Below are 16269 nucleotides of genomic sequence, written 5' to 3' on the forward strand. Positions count from 1 at the left end.
GGGAGGGAGGAGGGCAGAGAAAGAGGGGAGGGCGGCTGGAGAGATTAATGGAGGAGGTGAAGTTCAAGTACCTCTGAGATGAAACACATGAAAGTATCCAGCAGCCGGAGTCGCTCTCAAAGGACTCATTTTGAAAGTGTTGATTTGTTAGATCCTGGTCATCTGGCTTTTTTTTTTCTCTCTATTTCTTATGTACAATGACATGAAGTGTACCAGTGAGTTTGGTTTTGTCAAGTCCTTGGAATTTTTCCCTTTTTACCAATTCAAACAAAAAAGAAATCTCATTCCTCACTGAAGACAGTGAGTGAGCGACCTTTAATGTTTCTCATCTTTAGGCTTAAAGCAGAAGTAAGCGATCTGGTGGTTTTGGCTAACTTCTTGTCGCCGATGGAGTTAGCAGTCCCCGCCCTCGTCCCTACATCACCACATTCACGCGCATCCCATGGCTGCACACACACAGAGGACTGCCCCTTTATGCCGTTCTCTCTCCTCATTGGATAAAGGTTGTAGGATACAAGGAAAGTTTTCTCCTCGGCTTACAGCAGAGCAGAGTGACTGAGAGACCCGTGTTTCAGACCAAACACTCTATATAAGTGATTGCTGTCGGAAGATATAACTATTTAAGACTTATATTAACACAAACATTCCGCTTACTTCTGCTTTAAATAAGTGGCATGTGGAATTAAAATGTAAATGCATTCCTAACATTTCTCTTCAGCTTCACTCTCCGTGTTTATTTTGAAGTACTACTTTGTACTCACTGGTGTTTTTGTGGAATATGGTTGCAAAACATGTAGAAACTGTCAGCAATGACAAGAAGTAATTACTATATAAACATAGGGAGTTACAACCTTGACGAGGCAGGGTAAGGTTTTGACATTCTCTCCCCCTTACATAGTCCATATATTACATAATGGAGGAAGCAACCTGTCCTCTCCAGAGGACCAGAGCAAACAGCAGAGAAAGACCTCTCCTTTAGTCTGTCCACACATCATATTCTGACATTTATATCAGGAAAGCAAACCCCAAATTGCAGGAGAATGCTGCTCAAGAACATGATTATACACATTGGCCCTCATTGTGCTTGTCGTCATACCATTTACAACCCAGGCAAAAATGTCAAGAACGCAACAGAAATGTGTTGACAGTCACATGTTTTGCGTAAAGTTACGTTCTCCTTTTAACTGCTGCATGTAAACACTGGTCAAACTGAGAGTTATACTTAGCAGGACTGTGCCTGTAGTAATAATAATTTCAGAGTAGAGAACTCATAAATGGACTCATTGATACTTCCAGCTCCTTAGCAAAAGAACTGGTCATCTGGAATAGAGAAGTTAAACATGCTCAAAGCCATTGAAGGAGGCAATAAAATACCCACATTAGAAATAAATTACAAGAACAGGTAGCAATGACAGTATAGTTGTTTATTTTCACTAATGGACAGTGTACAGAGTATGCTGTGCTGCACTAATAAAATCATCACTTGATTTATAATAAATAAACACACAAAGACATACACAGACATCGGAGAGAAAGAGAAAGTCACAGCTTCCCAGAAAGAAAAGTCCTCTTTTTTTTCTTTTTTTTTTAGCTTCTTTTTCTTTTTTTTACTGGTACCGCACATGTCCTTGTCTTAAAAACCAGCAGTACAAGAGATGTGGGAATGCGTATGGAGCTGGTCGACTGCTTGTTTAAGTCAAGAAGGTAACGCCGTGCATCTACAGTTTGTATTGAAAGAAAACACCAAGAGACAACAAGAGCAGAGAAGAATCAAGAAGTGCAGGTCAAGGATCAGTGGGGGGGGTGGCTGGGGGCTGGGAATTAAAGAATACAATGGGAGTGACATGGCTGTATGGGACAGTTACAGTGGATGATAATTTGATGGAATAAACTCCCTTGTGAAACTACTTGGACATCTGAGCGAGGCAGAGAATACATTTATGAAGCACTTCCTTTCAGTCACAGAGGACACAGAGAGAACCACAGTTCAATTCTCTTAAATGGCTCTTTTTCCTCTCCAATAATATTAGGTCTAAACAGATGGGACTGATTTCAGTTATGAGTCACTTTAAACTGCTAAAAAACATCAGTGACTTACCCTTAGAGGGGGCAGACATGGAAGAGGAAGCTTGATGGGAGACAAAGACACAAATCTGAGCACCTGAGAATCAATACCTGATATTCACCTTGACGTGCTGATGTAAATGTTTTGTTGTAGAGAAATAATAATGAAGACAAAAACTGTGTAATACAGATATATTGGCTAGCAATGGATACAATATGGAGGAACCAGTTTTCAGCATCTCGAGCCTGCAGGTGATATAGGACCCTTTGGGTTGGGGCTTAAACTGGGCGCAGCAGCTGCTGTTTGGTGTTTCAACTTTTGTATACAAATAAGTGTGGCTATATCGACACGTATACATTACACATAAACAATCAAAAGTAGAAAATGTATAAAGCAAAATAATATATTTATATATTTATACATTATGCATTAATAAATGCACTTGCATTGATGGAGGTAGATAGCAAAGATTCAGAGGTAAAAAGGTATATAGACGTTGCTGTGCTTTGGAGGAGAAGAAGTACATAACGTGGCTGTAAAATCTGAAGTTAAATGCAAGAATTTCTGTGTGCTTAGCAATAGTGTATACAGTACAGAGTATGAGGTGAAAGGAAAAAGTGGCAGGATGCTGCTGATCTCCTTGAGTTACCCATCCAGGAATCTGGATCGAAGGGGGTCTGGCTTGGCTGGCAGGGCTCTCCACAGTTAATGCAGGAGGCGTTGAGGGAAATCTTTTCCCAACACATGGATGTCTGGGGGTTTTGCACGATTGTCGGCTCACACAAAGAGCACGGAGTAGGGTGGACAGCGGCAGCCCTCGGAGGACGACTCTCGCACCCAGGAGCCGTGACAGCCCGGGACTGACGCTGCTGCCCAGAACGTTCTGGGAATCAAACGGGAAAATACTTTTTTATTCGATCTGAAGTGTAAAAATGTAAAAGTGTATTGTTCAGAATCCTATGTGACTTTGCCACTGGATAGATCCATGAGATCTTTATGTGCCCAGTTGAGGGCTGGGATTCTCCCTCTGGCAATAGAAGTTGGTAGGTTTAACTCAGTACCTGAGGATGGAAGACTATGCACATTATGTAATCTAAATGTAATTGAGGATGAACTGCATTTTGTGTTTCATTGTCCGTTATATGACAAAGCCAGGCAGTTTTTGTTTCAGAAAATGCAAAATGTGAAACCTGAGTTGTTTTGAGTTGATGATGAGGTAAAGTTGGAATGGTTCTTCAGAAAAGAAGTCTTTACTATAGCTACTTTCATAAAAAAAGTGCCTGGTCAAAAAGAAAAAGTGAATTATTTATGTGAATTCCATGTGGTTTTTGTTTTTATTTTGTTTTGTCTGTGCTCTGATTATTTTGTTTGGTGTCTAAATATGAAATGTGTCTTGTAACCCTTATAGGCTGGGCGCCTTAATTGGTGCACGACACATAAATAAATATTCATTCATTCATTGTAGCTTTTTTTCCCCCATGTCATCCAAAGTCAGAGTAATTAATGGACACACACTGCACACTTTTTAAATGGAGTAACATATGTCTAATGTTTTCGGTGGTTTGGTTTACCTGGTGCTCTCCAGGCCGTCGCCTCCGCAGCGGTCTGACTTTGCCATGGCGTCACTCTGACACTCTGCACAGACCAGCCTCTCTCGCACCAGCTGAGCGCTCCACAGTTTGAGTTTACACGCTGCACTGGCCTGTTTCACTCGCAGGTACACACAGTAACTGAGGAGAAGAGGAGAGACGAAGAGAAGAGAGAAAAGGAGTAAGGCCAACATAAATTAACTCACTTTTACTCAAATCTGGCAAAAAAAATGCAGAGGCTAGAGAGTCAAATCACATATTTTTGGCCTCAAAAACTTACAAAGATAATCCTGTGAGAATCAAACTGGGTGCTGCTCACATGGCTCTGGAGCCAAGAACTCAGCATCTGATATTGTTCTGTGGATTAAGTTTTGGACTCTTAAATCATTCACTCAGCAGCATCAGCAACAAGATGTCCAGATGAAGACTCAGAGACAGACACGGGCCAGATTGAAGCACTCTCCCAAACCCTTCAAGTGATCCAGCTCGGCTTGATTGATGAAAGCCAAGTGGAGATCCAAACCCTGCAAGCCGCACTTGCCCAAGATTACAAGCAGACAAAAGCCAAATCAAATTTAGTCGATAACAGATTGTCTCCATCTGAAGGTGATCCAGCAGTGTCGCGGTCACCTGTCGTATCCTAATATCAGCAGCACAGCTCAGTCTGTGCTCTGGAAACAATAATAAAGTCTTGTTTTGATCCCCGTTGTTCTCTGACAGGCAATTTAACTCCGCGCGCTGTTTGTTTTGTCTATAACCAAGTCAGCTGTGACAAAAGAGCATCCCCAGTGGGGTGGCTTGTCTGAGAAAACATGATGTTCCTCTTTTTCTTTCTCTCTGAAGGATTCCTGGGGACACGGTTTGACAGTGAAGCTGAAACAAATATTTTTCTGATTTAGAGTGTCGTCGTGCCTGCATTTTGAACAACCTTAGCAGAATATTCCTTAATGGATTCTGTCAGAAATTTCCATTAGCATATAGGCATTTTGGATCGTTTTCAAATTATGCTGAAATGACAAGTGTAATGACGTTTTAAACAAAACTTGCACACACGCTAAAGTCGAAAAGGGAGTTTGCTTTCCTTTTCCCTCCCTTAATTAGACCGGGCTGTTTTCATGCTGCAAAACCAAATCTTAATAAAGACCCTGTTCATTCCACTTAGATTCTATTTGCTATAAAAACAAAAGTCTTCATGCAGTCTTCATGCATTCTTCGTGTTTTTAATTCCTGAAATATCTAATGTCTGTCAGGAATCAAAACAGACCAGTGTTAAGCCTCCAAGTGTTCTCCATCTCTGTCAAATCTTAGTCCTAATTTCACAGAAATAACTAGAGATCCAAAAAGACACATACAATCATTATGTCATGCCATTTTAACCCCTCGTTTAGCTGAGTCTGTTTCCATGGCAACGCCAGGGGGGTCTGTCAATGCACCACATGTGTCTGTGAAACCCTAACTGGGTTTGATCCGTGCTGAATTTCTCACATTTGTGACTAATGTACCTCCAGTCCCCTGATGCTTTGTGTTGCAGTCAAAACAAAGGTATCCAATGTCTTTTTTAATCAGTGTAAAAGGCTGAGAGGCTGTCGGGAAAGCAGCCATGATTTTATTCCCTTGTCTCTGATTTTTCCATCTCTTATTAGAACATCTGCAATCAGCTGCGGATCAAAGGTGACATCTCCACAGGAAGGGCTCACCTCTAACATGGATTATGGCTGCCTTATCGGTAAAGGTCAGCTCATGATGCAAATATTCAGTGACGACATTCATGTTCCCCCAGTCAAAGCAATTTCAGGGCTCTTTGTGCTTTTTACTCTAATCTTTTGGAGAGCAAAGTTGATCTTAAAGTGACCTTTGAAACTGAAGGGAAAAATGAGGGAAATATGATACGAGTCTCGAGTAAAAGCCAGCGCTATCAGAGGAGCTGATATGCAACCTTGGAGCTTGGAGCTGGAATTAAAGAGGTTCATGCCAGAATTATTTTCCTACATCTGAAATGTTTCTTTAATAATTAATGAATAACTGCTGGCAACACAGCAGAACATTTTGTTAATTATTATTGCACACATGAGTAAGAGTTGTGCATTTAAAGATGGAATCAAAAAGACTATTTAAAACATCAAGCTTGGAAATTTCACACTAAATACTTGGAAAGCATTTTTTTTTTTTTCTCCACAAAATCTCAGCCTCCATGCAGTACCGGACACACGATCCTTCAACACTTTACACAGTCCAGCTGTAATTACTCCCTCTCTGCACTGATTGCACATAAAAGCCAGTTCTAAAGAGGAAATCAAAGTGGGCTACATGGCTGGGTCAGCAGTGAGTGAGCAAGCCGTGTGTGTGTGTGTGTGTGTGTGTGTGTGTGTGTGTGTGTGTGTTTGTTTGCAGTCTGGTATTAGAGGCCTCACCTGGCCTTCTCCTCCTTCATCAGCATGTGTGGTCGTCTCCAAGGGTCCTTGAAGTTCCTCTTGAAGGAATCAGGCAGGATCTTTGCCACCTCTGAAAGTCAAAAGCAGGGATGGAAAGAGGGGGAAAAGGACAAAAAAGTAACAATGGTATCAGGTAAGTAAACAGAGAAGTAGCAGCACATTCCATATATAGTATGTCTAAAAGTGATATGAAATGCGGTTTTCCTTGAAAATATTTCCTTGGAAGACGGTTTATCTGTGTTCTGGTGTTTTATCTCCGGATAAGTTGCTTCAACAGTAAAAAAGCATAACCGAGGTGTTTTGAAATAGTGCAGCTGGAGATAAGGCTTCAGAACAGATGTGCAAAAATGTGTTGCTTACAGTGAAACTGTTAACAAACGGTCCCCCAGAGAACACAAAAATACCAAATTAATATGTAACAGGGCTCAGAGCAGAGCAGGAGTACACGCATGTAAAGATGCATGTATGGAGGAGTGCACTGCACACAGGAAAAGGTCATGTTCTCACTTCTCACCTTTCGCTGTGCTGCATATGGCATTGTTTCCATAGCATCCTCGACGCTGCTTGAGATCTGGACAGGGCGTGCCTCCGTTTCTAGGCGGAACGGATACTTGGCGACTCCTTTCTGTGCTGCCGACTCCACAGGAAGATGTGCATGATGACCAGGGACCCCATGATCCCACCACACAGTCAATGGCTGCTAGGGAAGCAGGGAAAATGCAGAGATCAGCTGAGGGTTTTTTTGATGAACAGCAAGAAAAAAACACAGGTTAATACATACTTAAAAAGAAGGCTGGGGTTTTCTTGAGGTCAAGTAAAATGAGGGTAGAAGAGAATGAAAAATATTCTGACAAGCTATTTCCAGCAGCGTTATCATGACAAGGGGTCTAATTCTAAATAATGAACCCACCTTTACCCCAGATAAACTTTCCCCTAATCTGTTCTGCCATGTCTCGCTGCATGACTGAAAGTGTGAGCTGCAACACACACACCCAGATTCAGACTTGCGCTGAGCAGCAGGTAGGTGGGTGGCAAGAGAGTGAGTGGGTCATTACCATCCACTAATGTCGGATCAGACAAACCCCCAGCCACAGGAAGTCTGCGACCTAGGTCATGCGTGTGGCGGCCGTTTTAAAATAGGGGGTCTAATTTTTGCATCCTGTTCTCTCTGGTTTTCCTATGCTCTCTCTCTACCCCACGCTTCAACACACACACACAAATACAACACATAAACACAGCAGCAGCAGCAGCAGTAATCAGGCTCCTGTGGACTGATTGAGCCAATTACACCCGGCTAAGAGGAAGCTGTATTAGTTAGATGGCTGCTCTGATCAAAGCCAGCGGTAATCAAGCCTTGTCCAACACTGGGATTTAATAGCAGCAGTGAGGAAGTGTGCCCGTCATAAACACATAAACAAGGGAGGAGAGAGAGGCACTCAAATTAATAATGTTACATTTAGACATGCAGCAACATTGTTTTTTTTTGCATAAAGTTTTACATCAGTTGTGTGGAGCTGTATTTCATCGCTGCAGACAAGAGGACGTTTAATACAATGAGAGCAGGTGCACACGGCTCCAAGCTCTCAGATGTTGCTGCATGGTGAAATTATAGGGAGCGGGAGGATAAATAATATACCATAACTGAATCTAATCCTCCGTCGTCATCTAATCTACTTCACTCTGTCTATATAATACACACTCACCACTCTCAGTCAGTACAATGCTGCAAGTGTGTAAGAATGTGTGTGTGTGTGTGTGTGTGTGAACAGGAGAAAGAAAGAAAGAGCGAGAGAGAGCTTTCAAGGTGCCGCCCGTTCGGTTCATTCCCATGGTCCCGTTGGGCTCTCGGAGAGGGGGGGTGGCTGTCTCAGTGACACAGCCGATCCACAAAGCCACTGTGGAATCTCTGCATTCCTGCACATTAGTGCTGCCCACCTGACACTCGCCTTTCCCAGATCACCACACACACACATGCATACACACACATCGAAAACAATATCTGTCAGACGAACCCACCCACTTGCTGGCTTGTTCCATCCTCGCAGTCATCGCCCCCCGCCCCCCCCCCCTCCCCTAAAACACACAGACGCACACATCTCTCTGTGTAAAGCGACACGGAGCTTCTTGAGAGAATGCCCAAGGGCGTGATCGAATTAGACACCACAACCATATCAGCTTCCCTCCTCCTCCTCCTCCTCTTCTTATCCTTCCTCCTGTCTCCTGGCCTTTCCTTCCTTCCTTCCTCCCTTCCTTTCCTTCCTTCTTCCTCTGACGTACACAGGAGTGGTTTGGATGTTGCCGTTTTCTCCTCTCACAGCGGGAAAAAAACATGACCAAGCAGCAGCAGAAAGGTTGAGGCTGTGCATTGCAATGAATGACCTCAATGGGGTCGGCGAGTTCCCGCACCAAAGATAGGGGGGCACAGGGCTATTACCCCACTGACCGACGCCGACACAAACAGGACTAATATAAGGCCCTGTCTGGGAGTCTCAAGCTTATTGCCCCTCTCCCCTCCCTCCCCTCCGCCCTGAGCCACCAGAGGTCAGAGGGTTATATTGCGAAACTGCGGTGGTCCGCTGCTCTGTTTCTGGTACCAGCGGTGCGACAGTCCCACCACCCACACGATAACCCCGCTGACAGTCTGACACAGCCTGACCCACGCAGCTTACAGCCGCCGCTTGCCCCCTGTTTCCATTGTTGACGAGAAAGTCCCCAGTTGGAAAAGTACGCCGCCACCTCTGACCTCTGACCCCAATACAGGAAACAAATGGTGCTCCTTGTCAGCAGGTTAAGCTTTTGCTTTTTCAGTGAGATGTGGAGTGTTTTCAAGTACTTAAAAAAAAAAAAAGTTTCATTTTGTAAGTAAGAGTTAGTGTTTTATCTGTCACTGACTTTAGATATATATATATTTTTTTTTAAATCTTTTAGAGAACATTGTGAAACAGTAAAAGTAAGAAAAAACTAATATCAGCTACAAAATCTAATACACTTAAAGGGACAATGAGGAGTTTTGGAAAAGTGAGGCGTTTTCACACTACATTTATGAGCCTCCGTGCGCACCGTGAAATTCTTTGACTGGCGCAAGACGGACTCATGTTTTCATTCATCAATAATTAAAGTCAGAGGTTCGAAGACAATCAGAAACCATCGTAGTCCCAACCATAAACGCCGATTCGGCGGCGTTATTCTCATGACTCACCGCAAAACCAAAAGTAAGGAAACGCTGGTCGGCTCGCCCAGCATTTCCGCCACCACTAATAATAACAAAATAACGATAGAGACAAAACGATATATTTATCGAAAATGGGCCCATTAACAAGTGTGGGTAGCGTAGATTCATCCACATTAACGTGACACTTTTTTTATAACCAAATAGAAACTCCTCGTTGTCCCTTTAAAATGTCTTTTCCCAATCAGTTTCCCATTACGGGTGAATGGATCCTACATGTTGCTACATTTTCTGCTTAAAATTATAACAGTTTTCATTTGTACCAATATTGGAAACCCGATTGAAAACAAATCCAGTTCACAACTTTTCAGGGTTTAGGAGCATAATGACTGTGGACAGGATGTGTCTGCCATGTTTAAAAATGGAGCTATATAGCTAAATAAAATACTTGAGAGGAATATACAAAAAGTAGGAGTAGGAGTTTGCTTGGACAGAGTTTGTGGGAGTGTGGCTCACTTCCCTGGCAGCTGGCAGAGCTTCAGACAAACACCCCTCAATGAAGCACAGCACTGAATGTGTATCCAACATCAGCACTTTTATCTCCCGACTTGTCAGCCAATCTCCAGTCACACTTGTTACAGTGAGATAATGGTGTACAATCTGGCTTTTCACATGGGCATTCCTTTGCTTTTTCTTTCACCCTCCCTGAATTCTGCTTCCATTTTAGGGTCTCATAACAAAAGAGCTGATTATCAGACCTGCCCGCCCAATTTGCTTTATCTTCTTCTCCCTTTATCACTTTGTCACATACTCTCCCTTGTTCTTGCTCTTCCATCTGTCTCCTTTTTTTTTTTGGGGTCCTTCTTTTCACTTTCCCTGCCCCCCTCCCTCCTCTCTGTCTACCCCCCATCTCCTCTCTGATGGGACACAGATGTCCAGTTTCTCCGGAGGACCACTGCACCTCAAAAACCTCTGCAGTCATGTAGAGAGCTGGGCCTCGGTCCCATCAGACAAGCCTTATAATGTTTGGCACCACAAGGGAGAACCATAAGCCTGTTAATAGGGGTGAAGGACACGGAAGTGAGCCCTAATAACAGGTTAGCTTATGAATGTTTCCTGTAGACACCTTGAAGAGAGGAGCCACACAGACCAACTAATTAAAAGGGTTCATTACAAACACAGCTGAGAGAGATTTTCTGTCTCATCTTGGAAGTGTTCACAGGACTTTAATATATCTTAAAGGGATAGTTCAACATTTTGGCCATAATCCCTATAGTTTTAGGAGTAGGTTCGTTACCTTTAATTGTCGGTGCAAGCTGTTTTTAGAACGGCGGAGCAGAGCCGTGAGCTGCTCAGAGCTACGCTACGGAGGCTCATGGGATTTCTTGGTTTCCCTCATCAAACTCATCAAATACACAATCCAACAACTCCAAAATGCTCTCGTGGACAAGTTGTGACTTGCACATTCACCACGCTATGAGATAATAACGGAACGTTACGAGACAGAGTTGTTTTCGAGGCAAAAGCAGAGACCTTTTGCTGAAAAACTGCCCCCGACAGGAACGCGCATCAGCAGTTTTGCATGAATTCGCCTCGACATCAACTCTGTCTTGTAACATTCTGTTATTATCTCATAGCGTGGTGAATGTGCAGGTCACAACTTGTCCACGAAAGCGTTTTGCAGTTACTGGGTTGTGTATTTGATGAATTTGATGAGGGAAACCAAGAAATTCCATTAGCCTCCGTAGCGTAGCTCTGAGCAGCTTGCGGCTCTGCTCCGTCCGCCGTTCTAAAAATAGCTTGCACCGACAATTAAAGGTAACGCACCTACTCCTAAGACTATAGAGATCATGGCAACAATTTGCCAAAATGTTGAACTATCCCTTTAAGAAATACATTTCAAGAAATGATAGATAAACTCAATATATCAATTTTGAGTTTGAATCTTATCAAAGGAAAAGAGTCATAATGTCCTACTCATCATCATCATCATCATCACAAATTACAGAAACGCCTTCTAGGAATAACAAATGCCTTTCTTACAACCAGGGGCAGTTACCCTGCTGCGTGCAGTATGTGAGTGAAACTTGATGGTAAGCTGTCTGTCTGTAACAGCTGGCTTGTTTTAGTCAGGCTCGCCAAAGGACGTGTGGGAAGCCCGGAAGAAAAAGAGGGAGTGAAGGTAGCTGGACGGACGCAAACATCGCGGCATGACAACACACGAGCTAGCGCCCTGGAGGAAAGGCAGAGGAGCAGGAAGGACGGATGAATGATGAGCAAACCTCTGGTGTATCTGAGGCAGAGGCTACAATATGTCTTCCTTCTGAAATGAGACTTCCCAGACTCCTCAGTGGGAGAGGGGAGAGGAGCTGCTCCCCGCCCCTCCTGCCCTCCATCCTCCTATGGGCCAGTTTGATCTCTGGAGTCATCTCCTCACATCGATCTCTAGCACTGTACACAGAGTATCATTCATCTGTGACATTTACACGCATTCTACTTGCTTAACCTGCCTCTCCCTCTTCTTCCTCTTCTCCTTCAGACACCATACTTCCCAGAAAGCCTTTTACAGCCCCCTGTGACCCTGTAGTTATTGCCAAAGCAAGAGAAAAGAAAAAGAGCCAAAAAAAAGTGTCTCATGTCTTAGGTTAAGGCAGCATTTCATTTTTGATATGAAGCTTCTGTCAGAACAGAAATTAGCTACTTCGTTCTTCTACAATGCATTTGTCCGTGTATGTTTAAAATGAAATGCTTGAAGTTAAAAAGCTTTTTAGCTCAGCTGGAAGGAATTTTAATATAAACTTTGATAGTCAGTATGTTTTGCAAACATGAGAAAAATGTACTTTGACTTGCCAAATCTGCCATGACTTTTGCTATCAGACATAAAATTGGACAACGTCCACTGAAAATCCACTGGGAATACGTATATTAGCAAATTGTGCAAATCGGTTTAGATAATAACAATGATAAACTGCATTAACTTGACATATATTGACTAAACTTCAAAACCTGGAATATTTTAAACACAACAACAGCCAAGTGACTCCTACATCCAGTCAGTCAAGTGCAGAAGAGTTTATGGTTGGTCCTTCAGATACACATGCACAGCTTTACTGGATGTTGCACAGAGGACTACTTTTTCTCCGCTTGTTTAAAGTTCGTATCTCAGAGCAATAAATTCTGACTTACAGGTTCATCCTCCACACTGTTTACACACAGCACACACACATTCCTGCCACATACTTCATTTGAACAACATCTCTAGAGAGAACAATATCACATTGTGAAGAGCTTCAAGTGTTTGAGTCCAAGTGGTCCAAACAGTCTGTTGTGTTTTCTGTCTCTCCTCTGATGTCACCCACTCCAGCTCTTTGCTCAGCTACAGCTGACACGGGTTAATTACAGACTGTGACGGACAGTACACAGACAGACGCCTTGATGTGTTACAGACCCACAGGATCAGGATCGGGATCAGATAAAGTCTTTAGAGTGTAATGTGGGTGAGAAAATATCAGGGTGCTTTGATGGAAGTGATCCAAGCCATAATATTCATGCTGTGTAAAGATGCTCAGGTTGCTCAGGGAGGAAGTCGGGGTTTGTTTCCTCTGTGTCACTCAGTGCTCATTGGTACATGCAGGGTTCAAAGGTCATGGCTAACATGGCATCACTCTCGATTCATTTCTCTCTCTCAAAGACTGCAACGTGATTAAAAACACATCATTTAAAGGGATAGTTCTTCAATATTTTGGCAAACTGGCCCATTGCTATAATCCCTATAGTCATAGCAGTAGGTTCATTACCTTTAATTGTCAGTGCAAGCTGTTTAGAACGGCGGAGCAGAGCCGTGAGCTGCTCAGAGCTACACTACGGAGGCTCATGGGATTTCTTGGTTTCCCTCATCAAACTTATCAAATACACAATCCAACAACTCCACAACGCTCTGGTGGACAAGTTGTGACCTGCACATTCACCACGCTATGAGATAATAACAGAACATTACCAGACTGAGTTGTTTTAGAGGGAAATACACTTCTGACTGCTTGATGAAAAACTGTCCCAGAAGGCAACGTGCATCAGTGGTTTTGCATGAATTTCCCTCTAAAACAACTCAGTCTGGTAACGTTCTGTTATTATCTCATAGCGTGGTGAATGTGCAGGTCACAACTTGTCCACCAGAGCGTTGTGGAGTTGTTGGATTGTGTATTTGATGAGTTTGATGAGGGAAACCAAGAAATCCTACGAGCCTCCGTAGCGTAGCTCTGAGCAGCTCACGGCTCTGCTCCGCCGTTCTAAAAATAGCTTGCACTGACAATTAAAGGTAACGAACCTACTGCTATGACTATAGGGATTATGGCAATGGGCCAGTTTGACAAAATGTTGAACTATCCCTTTAAGTATTTTTCTACAACTACTGCTACTTTCTGAATTGCAAATTATTCTTAAATACACTACATGTATGTGAGTTCATTTTGGAAAACACCTGTCCATCCTGTAACATCTGGATCGTACCATCAGGCAGCTCTGGTCTTTGTTGCTGGACTGTGTCAGAGCGACACATGAGGTCCACAGAGCTAAAAAATCCTCATCTGACACGTGAGTGAACTGATGCACATGGCAGCCATCAGCTGACCTCTGACAGACCAGCTGCTGTTGAACAACACAGTGATGACTCAACACTGACCTGAGGTGCTTTCCTGTGCTTATTCTGCTAAGTTTCGGCTTGGCAGACACAAGTGATGGATAAAGTGATACCTAGAACCGAGTCAGCTGGCTGCTGGATGATAAATGCCATCTCAACGTGCCTCTTTGACTGATTGGTGGACGGAAAAATATAATACAAATTGAGATTTGAGTGTGAAATATTTCTTGATAAGTGTAGGTAGCAGCACTGCAGAGTACATTCATTTGTACTGAAAACGCCTCTCTCAGATGGTTTAAATTCAAAAGTGCAAACACTATAGATATTAGTGTATAGATATTACTTATTTATTATAATTTCTAATCATTTGAATTGTGCACTTGTGTTTTCAATGGATCAATTATCCCAAGCGAGAAACTACAAATGAGTAATTAAAAGTTATTTTATGACCCAGGCTCACAAACATGCATCTAAAGGTTTATAATCTGTGAAATGTCACAAAAAATTAAGAAATATAGACAATTAATTAAATAATGTGATGTGCTACATTGCTAATTATATTTTTGAAGTTTACAAACATTAATGATGAATGATTAAATTGCACAAAACCCGAGTTTAGCCAAGTTAAACAGTGATTAACAGGTGGTAAGGCTGTCTCTGCAGTGATGTCTAATAAAGTGCATTACTCCCTCTCAGTATTTATGTACACACCTTAAAGTGGCTGACTCAAGTCTGGATGAGGCAGCTTGTTCACATCACCACGCAGGATACAGCACTCAAACAAAGGCTCTGTGTATACACTAAAAACGTGCCTAAATAAAAGGACGGCTGCAGCATTTCAAGTGCTCTTTGACTTGTGGGGTTTTCTCTGCAGGTGCTTGTTAGTGTGCACTTAGGATGAGGGCAACACTGAGTGAATCACTCCTCTTGAAGTTGAGATGTCTCAAAATACTGTAAGAGCACCCCCTAAGTTACAGGTCAGAGTGTTTCTTGTGTGTCTCATCTCATCTACTGCTCCACTGTAATCCTGACCATCTTTGGTTTGTTTCCATGGTGTCCATTCCCTCATTTGTCCATATATAGCAGCTGCAGCTGAGATGATGACGGAAGAGGTGACCCATGATTCAGTGAACAACTACACATGATTCAGAGTGGAGTTTTTTGGGGGTTTTTTTTTTTCATTTCTTTGGCCTCTGTTATGATTACTGCCTTCCCTTGCCACAACCACTTCATGGCCAGGTTGTGCAATTTGAAGCTTTGATGTGAAGGCCAAAGGTCAACCCCACAAACTTAAAAACACATACATGGAACCAGTGGTTGGAAAACACACAGCGAAGACAGGAGATACCCCTCCAAGTCCGAGCCCTGTCTACAAATGGTCACCTGTGGTTAGAACAAACAAGTGGAGACAGCTATGTGTAGTATGTCTCACTGTCTCCGTGTCACCTCAATGCCAGCCATGCATCTCTGGCTCAAACTGGACAGTAATTAACAACAGGCGTCTCGGGACAGGACGCAAAGTCTGTGGGGTGCATTTACTGTAACATCACCAAGCTCCAAAAGCATCAACAACATTATTTGCTTACAGACTTCACCGACCGCGGTATAGAACAAGCAACTCACCAGATATTTGGCACACGCGTTGATAATCCTCGCAGCAGTCTCCGGTTTTCTGACAGTAGGTATCACAGTAGCACACTGTTTTCCTCCGGGTGTACTCAAAACATTCGTTATTCCGGCCGGTGCAGCAGTTGGGGCTCTCCCTCTCCCTGCAGCCCGCTTCAGCCCGCGGGACTATCCCCCCGCAGAAAAACGCCAAATATCCACAGACGACGAAGCCGAGACGCGCTGAGCTCCATCCCCGCGTCCCCATGACGGAAACTTCTCTGGATCCACTTGCTCCAAAACAAAAACACACGCACCGATGGTGTTTGTTTTTCTTGGAAGGTGCTTTAAAAAAAAAAACTGAAATACGCTTCTTAGACACAGGTGGTATTTCCTATATAAAAATCCAAGTGCAACATGGTCCTATTCACGAAGAAACACGAGGTAGCTACCTTCTGCACTGACACCTACACGAACAAGTGATGCGTAAAAGTGGAGCCTGTGTGCGCACCAGCTCTCCTCTATCCGTCGGCGGGACACCGCCCCTTTCAGCTACTGTTAGTTATTAGGATAGACTTACAGTACCAGCCCACCAACCTCTCCCTCCCCCTGTTTCTCTCTGTCGTTTGCTTGAAAGAAAGAAAGAAAGAAAGAAAAAAAAGAGCAAATGAGTTGTATTACGCAATCTGTCCTCTCCAAATGTGTTGGACCACTTTTCCTGCCAAGACACAAGTGAGGTGCAAATCAAGCGGACCTTTGTTTTGGGTAAAGAC

General features: G+C 43.2%; 1 protein-coding gene across 2 annotated transcripts; it reads right to left on the minus strand.

Moving 5' to 3' along the window:
* Positions 1 to 1409: 1409 nt before the first annotated feature.
* LOC146981138 (somatomedin-B and thrombospondin type-1 domain-containing protein) lies at positions 1410 to 16034 on the minus strand. 2 transcript variants are annotated; one of them, XM_085786103.1, is made up of 5 exons: positions 15515 to 16034; positions 6601 to 6786; positions 6066 to 6156; positions 3637 to 3795; positions 1410 to 2948 (listed from the first exon to the last, which is right to left on the minus strand). In XM_085786103.1, the coding sequence occupies exons 1-5, from the start codon at positions 15762 to 15764 to the stop codon at positions 2843 to 2845; spliced, it is 792 nt and encodes a 263-aa protein (XP_085642229.1). In that variant the 5' UTR covers positions 15765 to 16034; the 3' UTR covers positions 1410 to 2842. The 2 variants fall into 2 exon arrangements, with proteins under 2 accessions (XP_085642229.1, XP_085642230.1); XM_085786104.1 differs by having other exon boundaries at positions 6601 to 6783; positions 15515 to 16026.
* Between the last annotated feature and the right edge of the window lie 235 nt (positions 16035 to 16269).

This window comes from Trachurus japonicus, chromosome 9 (genome assembly GCF_045865225.1).
Source record: "Trachurus japonicus isolate A0001 chromosome 9, Traja_1.0".
Lineage (NCBI taxonomy): Eukaryota > Metazoa > Chordata > Actinopteri > Carangiformes > Carangidae > Trachurus > Trachurus japonicus.

What these genes read in the sequence shown, in the direction of transcription:
- LOC146981138 (XM_085786103.1), bottom strand. Translation starts at nt 15,764, where the DNA reads ATGGGGACGCGGGGATGGAGCTCAGCGCGTCTCGGCTTCGTCGTCTGT. An exon ending in ACGCGTGTGCCAAATATCTG is followed by an intron (nt 6,787 to 15,514) that starts GTGAGTTGCTTG and finishes CTGCTTCCCTAG; the next exon opens with CAGCCATTGACTGTGTGGTG. An exon ending in ATGAAGGAGGAGAAGGCCAG is followed by an intron (nt 3,796 to 6,065) that starts GTGAGGCCTCTA and finishes TCTTCTCCTCAG; the next exon opens with TTACTGTGTGTACCTGCGAG.